The following is a 16707-nucleotide window of genomic DNA, read 5'->3' as shown; positions in this document are numbered from 1 at the left end:
CTCCTCCTCTCTCTCTCTTTTCTTTCCTCTCTCTCTCTCCTTTTCTCTCCTCCTTGGTGCTGCTCTGCAGCATTCTTCCCTTGCCAATAAAAACCTTTCGTACAAGCCTTGGTGGTCTGTGAGATCTCTGCCGGTGGAGTACCCCCCTTTCACATATGAAACTCAAACAACTCAATACAAAATAACAAATCTTGTTTTGAGAAATGTCTATTCAGATTTTTTATCTAACTCATACTTTTTGCTCTCCTATCTCATTCCACCATATACCACACCCACCCCACCATTGATAGGGAGAGATAGACAGGCCAGAGCCTTGCTTTTCCTGAGTTGTGGAAGGCTAAAGATCACTGGAGCAGTAAATTCCCTCATGATGGAGAAAACACAGATCAAGATGGATGCTAAGAACATATAGCTAAAAAGAATAGCCTATATATTTACAAGAAAGGATTCAAAAAATAATCTAGTTTTATATGATAGGCCAATTTATAAGATTAATATTTAGTCTTAGACCTTGGTTGATAATCCAAATATTAATTCTAGTATCGTATTTGTGAAACTTAAATGAAATATTATTTTAGTCACTCACAGTATGTAATACACAGAGATAATACTACAGGAAACACATATGCTCCTTAGAACCTGCATCTGTGAGACCTCCTTGATAGTACCCCTAGTGTTGGGGTTTTCATCCAGTATGTGTTCTAGGCCTATTTCTTTGAAAAACTCATTCTGAGGATTTTTGCATCTAGGTGTCTGACAGACATTGGTTTATAGTTTTCTTTCTCTCTCTTTTTTTTTTTTTTTAACTCTCTCAGGAGGGCTTCATAAGATGGATTGGGAAGTGTACCTTCCTTTTATATTTTCTAGAAGGGACTGTAGATTTGCTGTTAGTTCCTATCTGAATACTTGGTAGAATTTTCCAGTGAAAATATCAGGGCCTACAGATTCGGTTTTGGGGAATTTAAAAAATATATAAATTAAATTCAATGGTCTTTTTCACATTAAGAGATTTATGGTAGGGGGAAGTAGTCCATTTAATCTAAATGGTCAAATTTGTGTATGTGTGGTTATTCATAATATTCTAACCTTTTAATGGCTGCAGGATAGTGTATTGTCAACACCTATTTAATTCCTTATTCTGATAGTTTTTCTCTTCTCTCATTCTTCTTCATTAATCTTGCTACAGTTTTATTTTATTGATTATTTTTCAAAGAAGCAAACTTTAGTTTCATTTGGGTTCCCTATTCTCCTGGTTTCAGTTTCATTGATTTCTGTTTTAAAATTGCTAAAAGAATGGATTTTTCAAGTTCTTACAACAAAAATGATTTTGTTATTGTTTATTATTTCATTTCTTTACTTGTTATTTTTTTTGCTCTTCTTTGTCTAGTTGCTTAATACAGAAACTTAACTTATTGATTTTAAACTTTTTCAGTTTTCTAACATAAGCATTTAATGCCATAAATTTCTCTCTTAGCATGGCTTTAGCTGTGTCCTACTAATTTTGTGCTGTATTTTCATTTCTTTCAGTTTTATGTACTTTTTTATTTATCTTGGTACTACTGCCTTGACCTGTGGATTATTTAAAAGTGTATTGTTTCAATACAATTTGTTGTGTGACCGGAGACACGAACGAATAGCAGCTTTGCCGTGGGTGTAAACTCACTCCTGTAATTATTAAGTCAAGAAACAGACTACACGAGATGAGATGGCGTGTAGCAAAGATCTTTATTCAGGGGTTTGATTTTATACCTTTCTAGTCATGTACACATTTAATCTATTATCTGTTATTTTCACCATTACCTCAATTTACCTATCTGAAATCTACTAAAAAGGAAATATCCTGTTACCACATCAACACAATCACTTTTGCAGTAAACATCTTCTTCTAAACACTGACTAATCTCTGGGCAGGTATTCAAACAAAATCATAAAGAAGAAAGTGGCCACAGGGGAACAGAGTTAATGGAAGAATATCTTCAAGCATTCACTCAGTTTACTCAGTATGAAGTAATGACTGTGTCTTTTCCTCAAGGCAGAGCACCTATAGAACTCTGACAATATGTTGTTAACATACGTCAACCTTCTGGCCCGTATCTCTGAGGAAGGGTGGCATGCCCTTTGATCTCAGGCTTCACGGGGTGTATAGCTTCAGAGAAATGGCTTATGGAATAACTCCAGGGAAGCCAACTCTGCATGTATCCCAGGATGGGTCCAGGTCCCTTAAGCCTATGGAAGAAAGCAAGTCATTTTAAACTCACACTGAATTCACTTTGTATGCTTGATGTAGGATATGTTTATTTCTAAATATTATCCTACAGCTTTCCAAAAAAGTTTGAACTGAGGGGAGGGAGAGCAGTGGGGGTAAATTTCCACCCAATGGATATGTTGCATTGTTGCATGGGTATTTTTCACACTGTCTGGGTGAAGGACAACCATACAAATGCAAACTATGTAACCGAAAATGTATGTATCCACGTAATAATCAGAAATAAAAATAAAATAAAATTCAATTTATTTAGAAATATCAAGAAAAGTATATTGTTTAGAGATTTCAAAGTATTTAGAGATCTTCATATTTTCTTTCTGCTAGTGATTTATAGTTTGATTTCCTTGTGGTCAGGGGACGTATTCTGCATGAGATCAATTCCTTTAAAATGGTTAAGTTTTGTTTTATGATCAAATATATTGTCTATTTTAGTATATGTCCTATGGCCACTTTAAAAGAATTTGTGTTATTAGGTAGAATGTTCTATAAATGTCAATTAGATTCTTTGATTTAATTATGTTGTTTAGTTATTCTGTATTCTTTTTTCTTTCTTTCTTTTTTTCTTTTATTTCTTTTCTTTTTTTTTTTTTGAGATAGAATGTCACTTTGTTGCCCTCAGTAGAGTGCTGTAACATCACAGCTCACAGCAACCTCCAGCTCTTGGGCTTAGGTGATTCTCTTGCCTCAGCCTCCTCAGTAGCTGGGACTACAGGCATCCTCCACAATGCCTGGCTCTTTTTTATTGCAGTTTGGCTGGGGCCGGGTTTGAACCTGTCACCCTTGGTATATGGAGCCAGCACCCTACCCATTGAGCCACAGGCACTGCCCAGTTATTCTATATTCTTGATCATTTTCTCCCTAACAGTTCCACCAGTTACTGAGAAAGGGATAGAGAAGTCTTCGTTATAATTGTGGATTTATCTGTTTCTCCTTTCAGTTCTCCCATCCAAGTACTAACCAGGCCCAACCCTGCTTAGCTTCCGAGATCAGATGAGATGGGATGCATTCCGGGTGGTACGGCCATAGACCCTTCTTTCAGTTCTATAAGATTTTGTTTCACACATTTTGCTGCCTTTTTATTTGCTGCATAAACATTTAGGATTGCTACATCTTCTTGTTAGATTGATCCTATTATTATTATGTAGTATCAAACTCCATCCTTGGTAATTTTCTTTGCTCTGATCCTTGGTAATTTTCTCTGTTCTGAACTGGATTTTATCTAATATCAGTAGAGAAGCTCCTGCTTTCTTTGAATTAACAATAATATGGTATATTTTTCCAACTTTTTAATTTCTTTTCTTAAATTTCAGAATATCACAGGAGTACACATGTTTTGGTTACCTAGTTTACTTTAGTATATTTTAAGTCAAAGTTGTAAGTGTGCACTTTTCTCTGAAAGTAAAGGATGTACCTGATAGGTGTGAGTTTACCAATCTCCTTCTCTCTCCAATGTACCTGTTAGGTATGAATTTACCCATTTTCGTTTCCTTTCATATATGACAGTAAACAAGGGTTTTAAAGCACCTGTCACAAAATGATTCAAGAAGAAACTACAAGCAGATTTAAAACAAAAACATATAATGTCTCAACAGCAAAATATAAAGTCTCAAAAAATAAATAGAAAATACATGTGTAAAAGTGAAAGTGTGAAAGTAAAAGACGATGGGTAAATTCATATATATGTGAAATTAAATATGCATATGAAATATACATATGAGAGTATACATAATAATTTTATTATATTATAAAAGAGGATGGGTAAATTCAGGTATATATGAAATTCAATATATATATGAAATATACATATGAGAGTATATATAATAATTTTTATTATATTTGAAGTAAGTTTCTTATAGACAATATACGGTTAGGTCTTTTTTCTTATTTATTCACTCTGTCAATCTCTGTCTTTAATTGGTATGTTTTCTAAAAATTACAATTATTGATATATTAGGGATAGATGTGTAAATTTTTGGTTTTCTCTTTGTTCTATTTATTGTTTACCAGTTTTCTTTGTCCTGCTTTCCTATTGATTACTTAAACTTGTTTTAGAATTACTTTTTGATTTGTCTCTAATGCTTTTGAGGACATCTTTTTTAAGTATAGATTTTCTTTTAGTGGTTGCTCTAGATATTATATATCCATACCTTATCTCAATGAACAGTGTCAATATTTTAACAATTTCAGTGAATGTAGAAAAGTTTGCTTCCTTTACTTCTCTTCACCCTCTACATTTATAATTATCTTAAGTATTCCCTCTACCTCCAATTAGAACTACATTAGACAGTGTTATATATATACATATTTGTATATGTGAGTGTGTATATATATATACGTATATATACACACTTTTTTTGCTTCAACTATTGAACATAATTTAGAAAACTCAAAAGAAGTAAGAAGACTTTTGTATTTACCCATATTTTTTCTTACCATGATATTTTGTCCTTCTTAATGTCCCAAATTTCTTCTGTTACATTTTTTTTACTTTTTAGAGAACTTACTTCGGCTATTCTTTCAGGGTATGCTGACTAGTGACAAATTATTTTCATTTTTCTTCATCTGAAAATGTGTTTTTTTTCCTCTTCATTCCTAAAGGATAATTTCACTAGATACATAATTTGTAGTTCACAATTCTTTTGTTTTATCACTTTAAAAAAGCTTGTCAGTTCCTTCTGTCCTCCATGTTTCTAATGAGAAATCTGCTGTCATTTGACTTATTATTCTGAATAGTTAAGGATTTTCTTGTTGCTTTCGAATTTTTTTAATTTGTCTTTAGTTTTAAGAAGTTTGACTCTGATTCGTTTGTCCATGAATTTCTCTTGGTTTATACTGTTTGGTATTTATTTAGCTTCTAGCATATATATGTTGATGGTTTTTGCTAATTTGAAGAAGTATGCATGAATTTTTGACAGTATTTTTTCAGCTCCACTTTCTTTCTTTTTTTTTTTTTTAATTGTTGGGGATTCATTGAGGATACAATAAGCCAGGTTACACTGATTGCAATTGTTCGGCAAAGTCCCTCTTGCAATCATGTCTTGCCCCCATAAAGTATGACACATACCAAAGCCTCACCCCCCTCCCTCCGTCCCTCTTTCTGCTTTTCCTCCCCACCATAACCTTTTCTTTCTCCTTTTCTTTTGGGACTCTGATAACATCAAAATCAGATACTTATAATACCATAGATCCCTAGGCTCTGTTTATTTTTTTTCAGTCTATTTGAATTGATATTAGAATTATGTACTTTCTATTGTTCTCAATGATTGATTCATTCCTGTTTTTTTCTATTCTACTTTTAAGCTTATTTGCTGAGAGTTTTTTGTTTTGTTTTTTTCTCTGATTGTTTTAGTTATTGAATTTTTCAGTTCTAAAATTTCTGTTTAGTTACCCTTTATACATGTATTTTCTATTTCTTTGCTGAGGCTTTGTATTTTGATGTTGAGACATTGTATGCTTTTGTTTTAAGTCTGCTAGTAGTTTCTTCTTGAATCATTTTGTTACAGTTGATTTAAAATCCTTGTCAGATAAGCCTAACATTTCTGTTAAATTGATGTTGGCATCTGTTTATTGATTTTTCTTAAGAGCTGATATTTTCCTTGGAAAATCTTCTTTCCTTAGAATAAACATGCAATTTTCAATCAAACCATAGCATTTTTGCTACTATCTTATGACATTCTGGATCTCACTCAAATATTCTATTTTTGCCAGACTCTTCTGATGCTCTGAAACATCAGAGAAAGTACAGGCACTGCCTAATACTACCAGCCAGGAGTGGAAGTCAAAGTTCCCCTACTGAACTCCTCTTGATATGATAGGGTGAAATACCAAGCTTCTTTCATGATCTCAACTGATATCACAATGCTTAGGGTTTTCTTTTTGCCAGGGGGTATGAAAGCCACATCTCACCACTTAGCCTTCTCTGACACCAACCTGATGAATCGTGTTGGTGTACCTCCCCATGCCTGCCATGGGGAGATGTCTGGGCTCACATTTTGGCCTTTGATGGTTTGGGTGTAGGTAGAGTTGTAGCTTTTCCTGTGTTGATTAACTAAAGTAAAGTGGTCACAATCTGAAAGTTTTCTGTCTTGTTAGGCTGCCCCTTTCACTCTCCTTTGGCTATAGAAAGAAGGTTTTCCTCAGGACTTTCGTTGATACATCTGGATTATCACCTTCCCCAACATCGGCCTGATAATGAAGCAAAAAGAAAATCCAGCAACTCACTGTTGTGTCATTCATCCGGTTTCAAGTTCCGTAATCAGTCTTCTTTCATTTCACTATTCTATGTCTTTTTATATTTATTTTATGAATTATGTCCAGGGTTTTTAGTTGTATTTAAACAGGAGGACTAGGGGAAAATATTTCAATCTTTCCAGAAGCTGAAGTTGCCAGTTTTTTAAACCATTTTTCTTTGAAGAAAGGAGAGTAACCTAATGGAAAGGTTTCTCTCAACTGGGCCAGTGGCTCAGGCCTGTAATGCTAGCACTATGGGAGACTGAGGTGGGTGTATTGTTTAAACTCAAAAGTTCAAGACCAGCCTGAGCAAAAGTGAGACCCTATACTAAAAATAGAAAAATTGAGGCAAGAGGATCACTTGATCCCAAGAGTTGAAGGTTGCTGTGAGCCTTCACACCGCAGCACTCTACCCAGGGTGACAGCCTGAGACTCTGTCTCAAAAAAAAAGTATCTCTTTCTCTTTGAAAATTTGAAATGGTTCTATACTTTAGAGTTAAATTTAATTAGTGTTATAGTCTCACCTCAGGCAAGATATATGCACTTGGTAGTACACTTAAAGGGAAGATTCATTTTATTACTTGAAGGTTGACTATCTCTTCTCTTCTGATTTTTTTTTTTTTTGAGACAGAGTCTCACTTTGTCACCCTTGGTAGAGTACTGTGGCATCATAGCTCACAGCAACCTCAAACTCTTGAGCTCAAGTGATTCTTTTGCTTCAGCCTCCCAAGTAGCTGGGACTACAGGCACCGGCCATAACACCCAGCTATTTTTAGAGATGAGGTTTTGCTCTGGCTCAGGCTGATCTTGAACCTGTGAGCTCAGGCAATCCACTTTCCTCGGTCTCCCAGAGTGCTAGGATTACAGGCATGAGCCACCACACCCAGCCATTTCTTCTAATCTTTTAAATAAACACAAGAAAAATTTAAACCTGGGCAGTACCTGTGGCTCAATGAGTAGGGTACTGGCCCCATATACCAAGGGTGGCAGTTTTGAACCCAGCCCCAGCCAAACTGCAACAAAAAATATCCAGGCATTGTGGTGGGTGCCTGTAGTCCCAGCTACTCAAGAGGCTGAGGCAAGAGAATCACCTAAGCCCAAAAGCTGAAGGTTGCTATGAGCTGTGATGCTATAGCACTCTACTGAGGGTGACAAAGTGAGACTCTGTCTAAAAAAAAAAGGAAAAGAAGAGAAAAGAAAGAAAGAAAGAAAGAAAGAAAGAAAGAAAGAAAGAAAGAAAGAAAGAAAGAAAGAAAGAAAGAAAGAAAGAAAAATTTATACTTTGTTGATAGGATTCTGTTTTGTAAGAAAGATGATACTTTCTCAAGAAAATAATAATAAGCCCTTGTTCTAAATACATAGGTATCTCTTTCTTCAGGGAAATTGCTTGGATTATGTAAACACACTATTGACAAAATACCATGTATATAGTATAACTATTCTATTATTGTCATATAAAAAGTAAAATTATTAATAAATTTGCTGATAGGAGCACAAAAATAAGATTACTCTCACTTCTATTGCCTGTTTTCACATGTTAGTAAAAGTAAATCATTAATTATTTTTTCCTCCAGATGAGAAATATGTCTGATAAGTCACTCCGGCTAGTGCTGTCCACATTTAGCAACATACGGGAGGAGCTTGGGCATCTACAAAATGACTTGACAGTATGATTTATTTATATTTTTCTTTCCAAAGCCTTCTTAGTTCCTATCTTCCTAATATAGAAATAAATATATTTAGCCCAACTTTCAAAAGTTTAGTACAGCGCAACAATATTATGCTCCCTCAGACATAGCTAAATTATTTTCTTCAAATAGTTAATTAGTGTTGAGAGAAGAGAAAAGAGCTGTCCAATGTATAAATGAAAAAAATGTTGGGTGTGCACTTAGTATTTAGTTTATCACTAAGATAATTTAATATGTACAGCCAGGGATTAGGCTGCAAAATTAAAATAATGTGACTCATTGAAGGTGAATTTCACCATTTTCCATATAATAAAGCATACTCTAAATTTCTATTCAAAAACAATAACTTTAAAATTTCTTTCTCCGAGAAACTTAATCTTTTCTATTTTAATCAGTATTCTTGGTGCTATCAGCTAGATACATTCAGAATGTTTTACATATAATGAATAAGTTTTTGAGGATTTTGGAGTAGTGTTTTTGCTGTTTTTTGAGTTATGATGAACACATTTTAGACTCTAAATTAAAGATTTCCCACTTGCAAGGATTAAGAAAGATTTTTTTGTACTTTGAGCAAAAACATTAAAATATTTCAGAAGGTTCTGCTTCATTGCACTTAGATTTAGTCATTCCAACAAAATGTCTCCTTCAGCACAGGTTTTTAATGTTTCTATCCTATTCTATCTCATATTTTGCTTAACTTTTAAGAATTTTGCTTTATTAAGCAAGTACAAATGAAAGAAGTGCTTATTTAAATCTTCCAAGGTAAATTGGTCTTTGTATTATGTAACTGTTGACAAGTATCTGTAGTTCTGAGTCATAATAAATAATTTATGCTTTTAGTCACTGGAAAATGACAAGATAAGACTTGAGAAAGACTTAGCTTTCAAAGAAACACAAATAAAAGAGTATGAAGAACTCTTGGCATCAGTGAGAGCAAATATTTTCCAGCAGCAGGTAAGTTGATGCTTTTATTGATTATAAACTAGATCAATAGATTTTCACATGTACAATTACTACATTAGAATTACAAGATACAATCCAGGTAGGATTAAGGCTTGATGGAACAATTTTTTCTTATGAGAATTGAGTGGCTTTTGGTATTTACAATGACTGGAATCTCTCCTAGAACAAGAGATAATGTTGTACATTTTAGATATAAAGTATATAGATGGTACAAAATTATCTGTGTGGTTAGATGTCAAAAATTGTGTAAGTACCAAAAATATAGGTTTGCTTATATATTTAATTTACTAACATGTCAATGAAAAAAAGCTTTTGCAAATATTAATGCATGTTTGTGCAGTGAATAAATGAATGAATAAATTCTAGAGGAGCTCTCCAGATGTCTGAGCAGAAATGATTCCTAGAAAATTGTAATGAGTCTTAAGGTTCACTTCTTACAAATTTCCACTCCTATGACAGCCTCAAATTCTTGCTCAGTTACTAGTTTTCACATAAGTAATCAGGCATATGGTTATATAGTAATTTTTGTGCCTACTAGAAGGCAGGATACAGTATTGTGAAAGAACAGCAAGAGTCTGATTATTAAATTGGGACATTGAAAATTCATCTAGTATTGATTCCTTCTCACTAATGTTAGGCAAGTTAGACTAGAAGCAAGATTATATTTTACATGGCTAATTTAATGTACCATCTAAGGGCAAAAATATAAGAAAATTTGGCACCAAAAAATATCTTTTTGATTTTAGCTGGTTGTCACCGTATTATAGGATTGTATCTATAATCCTATCACTTTGAGAGTCTGAGGTGGTAGAACTTCTTGAGGCCAGGGGTGCGAGACCAGCCTAGGGAACATAGTGCGACCCCCATCTCTATAAAAAAATAAAAATTAGCAGGGTGTTTCCTGTAATCCCAGCTATTTTGGAGGCTGAGGCTGGAGAATTGCTTGAGCTTGGGTGTTCAAGGCTGTAGTGAGCTATGATTGTGCCACTGAACTCCAGTCTGGGTAACAGAGTGAGAACTGGTTGCTAAAAAAAAAAAAAAACGCTTTATTTGATTGAATGAATCAATTAAAAGAGCACTCCCTCACAGAAAGTAAAATGCATTTGTCTCATTTACTTGTGTCTTCCTTACAGCAAGGACTTCAAGACTCAAGCTCAAAATGCCAGACTCTGGAAGAAAACAATCTCTCTCTTCGACATACACTATCAGACATGGAATATAGACTAAATGAATTGAAATGTTGTAAACATAATCTAGAGCAAGAGAATAAAAATCTTAGAATGCAGGTATTAAAACTTTGTTTTTTTTATTTCAAATTAATATGAGAGTACAAATTTTTAGGTTACATTGTTCTCACTTCCAGGGCATAAAACTTTGTTTTAAATATGTAGTATTGCCTTAGTTATGCCATTGTAGCCTTAGCATTGAAAATAATAAATATATTTGTGTGTGTATGTATTTATATATTCTACTTATCTTTTTGTTTTGAGACAGAATCTCACTCTGTTGTCCCAGGCTAGACTGACAAAGGATTATAGCTCACAGCAACCTCAGACTCCTGTGTTCAAGTGATCCTCTTGCCTCAGACTCCCCAGTAGCTGAGACTACAGGCACCCAACACAATGCCCAGCTAGTTTTTCTATCTTTAGTAGAGATGGGGTCTCACTCTTGCTCAGTCTGGTCTCAAACTCCTTGGCTCAAGAGATCCACATGTCTTGGTCTCCCAGAGTATTAAGAAAGGCGTGAGCCATTGTGCCCCAGCCTATTCTATTTATCTTGAGAAAAAACAAGGACTGCTTTCTAATGAATTAACACACAGTTGGGTCTTATCTCACTGACATTTGAGCTTTTTAACACAGTTTCTGAAAATTACTTTCATTATTTCAGTCTTATTTCATCATGTGGTTTTCATCTGATAATAATCCTTTTAATATAATGTGTATTTCTTTCATAATAACCTAATTACAGAAAATGATTTTATCTTGTGTAGGTTTCTGAGACTTGCACAGGCCCAATGTTGCAGGCTAAAATGGATGAGATTGGCAACCATTACATGGAGCTGCTAAAAAACTTGAGAATGGAGAAAGATAGAGAGATCTGCAAGCTCATGGTATGTTGATCCTACAATGCGTAAATGCACCGATCAGCACAAAGAAGATAAAGATGGTTTCAAGCTTAAAGCTACAAGGAAAAATCAACTGAAGTCCTAGAGTTTTAGGACTACAGTGTGCTAGAGAATCTTTCATTTTAAAATGACATTATTATGTATAAAGTATAACTGTTTTCTAGTTTAGCTTAATCTTTTTCTAGGAAAATAAAAGAGGAGATTCATTCCCATGTTTTGTTTTTTAATTTTTTTTTTTTTTTGGAAGCCAGTGGAGAACTCTCTGTGATTTTGCTGAAAGCATGCTGATGTGGGCCAGAGCAACGTTTAAGATTATCCAACAAAGCCACAGTTGGATTCATAAAAATTTGAGGGATGATAAATAACAAAGATTTTGAGGGATGATAAATAACAAAGACTTTGTTAAACATGAGAATAGAAACAGTGTTGCATTTTATGTACCTATAATTGGCATCAAAATTAAGATGGCATTTGCAAGAGTAAGTATAAATTACCTTATCTTGTAATTCTAGGTTGAATTAACCTAGTGTAACCCTTAATTTACTGTTTTTTGAATGTACTAAAATATACTTATGTATTTTAATTAACAAGATAACCACATACTTGTTTCTCCAAATGTCAGTGTATAATCTTTACCAAATATTAAAATGAAAAAAAATTGTTTAAAAAACTTACCAATTTTTTTGGAAAATTTCTTCCACTGATTTCTTTTTCATTTCAATGTAACTAATACAACTTTAAGCTAGCAGCACTCTGTGCACACATACTAGGTAAAGAGGAAAATGGATAAGATCTGTAGACAGGAGACCTGTTTTGGAGTGGCACCTATGTGACCCTGGGTCATTTAACCTCTATGGAACTCATTACCAGTTTTGTAAATAAGGATTATAGTGATACTTATCTCACAGGGATGCTGTGAGGACTGAGATAAGTTATGCAGAGGAATATTTTGAGAACCAAAAATCAGGACATAATATTAATTATTTATGTTGGAATTTTCTTAATTAGTATTTGAAGGGATAGAAAGTGCTTATGTTCTTAGCTTTATTTGAAATGTTGTAGCCCAAGACTGTTACTTATATAATGCTTAGCCCTAAATATCAAAGACATTTTAACAAAAAAGGACAAATTTCTAATTGGCATTTCAATTAACATTTTATACACATAAAATTGTATAGAAGTTTTTAACCATTGGTATTCTACTTTTCTTTTCATAATTATCTATGTGAATTTGTGTCATTAAACCTCCATGAAACTCAGTTACGTATTTTATAAATAAAGGTTATAATACTTATTATTTTTAATCCTTAGTCCCAATTAAACCAGTACCAAAAAGATGTTTCAAGAAAAGAAGGAAGTTGTAGTGACTTCCAATTTAAGCTTCATGAACTGACAGGCTTGCTGGAAGAGAAGGATTCCCTTATAAAGCGTCAGTCAGAGGTAAAAAAGGAAGGGGTGGGGTGGAGAAAAATAATACAAATTAGTCCTATAGGATAAATACTTCCCATGGACTAGAAAAAAGCACATTTCCAGGATTCACGTTATTACACAAACTAGAATGTAAATGCCTGTGAAGAAGTGGAAGATACATATGATATTTCAGGAAAAACTATTAAAATGAAATCTAGAATGAAGCAAAAAGTAAGCTCTATAGTACACTTAGTATTTTAATACATTTATTTTATATATCATTATCAGTGAAACTCCCAATAAGACTGCGAGCTCCTTGGTAGATTACGAGCTGATTCATCAAAGTACTGTGTTATATTCCCACCTGAATCTAAAGCTTGTAGCCCAGGATCTGACATTCAATAGGTACTGAAGGAATTATCAAAAACAATGGGCGTATATTGTATTGCTGATATTGAATAAATGGTGCTTGTATTAACTTTCAGTGATGGACTTCCTGTTAGTAATCTATATCTGCTTTCATATCGAGGTTTCAATACTTTTCTGCTATGGTTATACTTTGAAAGCTTTCTGGGACAAAATTTTTACATCTTCATGTTGAGAAACATACCCATTCAATGTCAAGTAATCTCAAGTAATAGATACAGGTATACTATATTAGTTAGTGGGTTCCTGCATATCTGTATAATATAACTTGTTAGGTATGTGAAGCAACACTACATGATATTATTAAACAAATAGGAAAAGAACAATCTTATCTCAAGGCTGAAAAGGAAAGAGGGTAATTTCTCTTCATAAAATTGATAACTATCAAACATACCTCTTACCTCATGTTTCTACTTTCCATCAAATGATTTGTGTTGTCTTTTATTTATAAGGAACTCTCAAAGTTGAGACAAGAAATACATTCATCTCATAATCAACCCTCCAGTGGTGGAAGGACTACTATTACTACTAAAAAGTAAGGCATTTCTAAATAAAATTTGAATATGACTATGGTTATTATGTAGTCAAAGTTATTGCATGTTTAATTGATACATATTATATAGAGTTAATTGCATATTAATTGATATATATTATACAGAGTTTTCTGCTGGCCATTCTACTGAAGAATGAATATTCACTGTAAAAGTTAAAAACAATTTTTAAACTGATTACATTAGTTATGACACTTTCCTTTGCATGTAACAGAGATCCATCTTAAACTGGGAATTAGTTAATTCACTTAATTGGTGTTGCTTGGCACCCAGATGAATTTGTGTACTAAAAGTATATCTTTATGTCTGTCTTTACATCTTGACTCAGCTCTTTCCTTTGTAGATGTCATTTTAGGATCCCCCTTCATAGTAGTAATATGACCATAGTTTACATTTTAGCAATTTACTAAACCAAAGTGTAAAGTTACTACGAATAGTTTTAGAAAAAGTCTATTTTTAATAATTCATATAAATGGAGTAATACAATATATGGTGTTTTGTGACCAAATTCTTTCATTTTGCATAATATTTTCAAGATGTATCTGTGCATTAGTATGTGTCAGGACTTCATTCCTTTTTGTTGCTAAATAATATCTTATTTTATAGATACACAACATTTTATATATTCATCAATTGATGGGCATTTCAGTTGTTTTCAATTTTTGGCTATTGTGGATAGTGCTGCTATGAACACTTGTGTATAAATTTGTGTAGTGTATATATATTAATTTATTTGGAATATGTACATTGGAGTGGAATTTATGCATCACTTGATAACTCTGTTTGACAGCCATACTATTTTCTAAAGCAGCTGCATCATTATACACTTACACCCTTCTTTGCCACAACTTGTTATTTTTTTTAAATAATTTTATTATGATATAATTCACACCACACAGTTCAGTCATTGAAAATGTACAGTAAATGTTTTTTTTGCATATTCACTGAATTGTGCAACTATCACCACAATTTAATTTTAGGACACATTCATCATCTCCCCAAATTGCCCTGTGCCCACTAACAGTCACCTCCCATTCCAGCTTCCCCTCTCAGCTCTAGGCAGCTACTAATTTTTCTATCTCTATAGATTTGCTTATTTTGGATGTTCCATATAAAGTGGAATCATGCAGTATGTGCCATTTTGTGTCTGATTCTTTGATATAGCATGTTTTCAAGGCTTATTCCTGTTGTAGCATGTATCAGCATTGCATTCTTTTTATTGACAATAATATTTCATTGCATGGGTAAACCACATTTTAGTAAACTGTTCATCAGCTGGTGGATAGTTGATTTGTTTCCACTTTTTGGCTATTGTGAATAATGTGGCTATGAACATTCTTGCACAAACTTTATTTTTCAGATTGATATAAGGGTACAAATGTTTATGTTATGTTGTTTTCATTTCTAAAGTAAAGTTCAAGTTGTCTTTGTACTCTTTTGGTGGGTGTATGTTTCCAAGTCTTTTGGTATATACCCAGGAGTAGAATTGCTAGGTCATATGATAACTCCATTTAGCATTTGGAAGGACTGCAAAAGTATATCTTTTTTATTTTCAATCAAATACTTAGGGGTTATCTCTGGACTATTAATTTTAATCACTTACGTATATATTTATCCTCATTTGGTACCATATCTTTTGATTATAGCTTTCTGGTAATTTTTTTTTTCTTAATTGGGGATTCATTGTGGTACAAGATGTGTCACACACTGAGACCCCACCCCCTCCCTCTTTCCCTCTCTCTCCTCTTCCCCACCCCCACCATGTCATTGTCATTGATTGTCCTCAAATCAAGATCAAATACATAGAATTCATGCTTCTCCATTCTTGTAATGCTTTACTAAGAATAATGTGTTCCACTTCCATCCAGGTTAATTTAAATGCTGTGAAGTCTCCATTTTTTAATGGCCAAATAATATTCCATGGTATACATGTACCACAGCTTGTTAATCCTTTCCTGGACTGGGGGGCATTTAGGCTGTTTCCACATTTTGGTGATTGTAAATTGAGCTGTAAATTGAGTCCACGTGTCCTTATGATAAAAGGTTTTTGGTTTTTTTTACCTTCTGGATAGATGCCCAATAATGGCATTGCAGGATCAAACAGGAGGTCTAACTTGAGTTCTTTGGGGTTTCTCCATAATTCCTTCCATAAAGGTTGTATTAGTTTACAGTCCCACCAGCAGTGCAAAAGTGTTCCTTTCTCTTGCACATCCACACCAGCATGTGCAGTTTTGAGATTTTGTGATGTGAGCCATTCTCACCAGTGTTAGATGATATCTCAGGGTGGTTTTCATTTGCATTTCTCTGATAATTAAGGATGATGAGCATTTTTTCATATGCTTGCTAGCCATCCATCTGTCTTCTTGAGAGAAGGTTCTGTTCATCTGTCTTCTTTTTCCAATTCTGTACGATGGCTTGTGAATTTGTTGATGTGCTCTTTTTCTGTTTTTCGAATGTAGGCTTCTAAAGTGATAAATTTTCCACTTAAGACTGCTTGTGCTATATTCCACAGGTTTTTGCTAGCTTGTATCTTCATTATTGTTGTGCTCAAGGCAATTAATGATTTCCTTTTTTATGTCTTCCTGCACCCATATGTTATTCAGCATAAGGTTGTTTAATTTCCATGCCTTTGTGTAGGGCTGAACGTTTTCGTTAGAGTTGAATTCCACCTTTAATGCCTTGCGGTCTGAAAAGATGCAAGGTAAAATTTCAATTCTTTAAATTCTGTTGAGGTTTGTTTTGTGTCCTAGGATATGATCAATTTTGGAGAATGTTCCATGGGCCGATGAGAAGAACATATATTTTTTAGCTTTGGGGTGGAGTGTTCTATATACGTCTATCAAGCACAGTTGTTTTAGGGTCTCATTTAAGTCCCTTATATCTTTGTTTAAGTACTGTTTAGAGGATCTTTCCAGCTTTGTAAGAGTAGTGTTAAAGTCCCCTGTTATTATGGTGTTATCATATTGCTCAGACTAATTAATCTGCTTCAAAAATCTGAGAGCATTTAAGTTGGGTGCATAAATATTTAGAATTGAATTGTCTTCTTGT

At 33.7% G+C, this 16707-nt stretch overlaps 1 protein-coding gene across 6 annotated transcripts in view; it reads left to right on the top strand.

The window, feature by feature from the left end:
• The window catches only part of POF1B (POF1B actin binding protein), a 135157-nt gene that overhangs the window by 94319 nt on the left and 24131 nt on the right, over window positions 1-16707 (top strand). For 5 of the 6 annotated variants that reach the window (XM_053581030.1, XM_053581026.1, XM_053581028.1 and 2 more), the window contains 6 exons: window positions 8071-8163; window positions 9025-9138; window positions 10281-10433; window positions 11138-11257; window positions 12584-12712; window positions 13561-13643. In XM_053581030.1, the coding sequence (XP_053437005.1) occupies window positions 8071-8163; window positions 9025-9138; window positions 10281-10433; window positions 11138-11257; window positions 12584-12712; window positions 13561-13643 (692 nt within the window). The remainder of the gene's footprint in view (window positions 1-8070; window positions 8164-9024; window positions 9139-10280; window positions 10434-11137; window positions 11258-12583; window positions 12713-13560; window positions 13644-16707) is intronic. The other variant, XM_053581029.1, reaches the window with a different exon arrangement.

This window comes from Nycticebus coucang, chromosome X (assembly GCF_027406575.1).
Source record: "Nycticebus coucang isolate mNycCou1 chromosome X, mNycCou1.pri, whole genome shotgun sequence".
NCBI lineage: Eukaryota > Metazoa > Chordata > Mammalia > Primates > Lorisidae > Nycticebus > Nycticebus coucang.
Note: the sequence above shows the minus strand (reverse complement) of the source record. Positions and strands in the feature narration are given on the sequence as shown.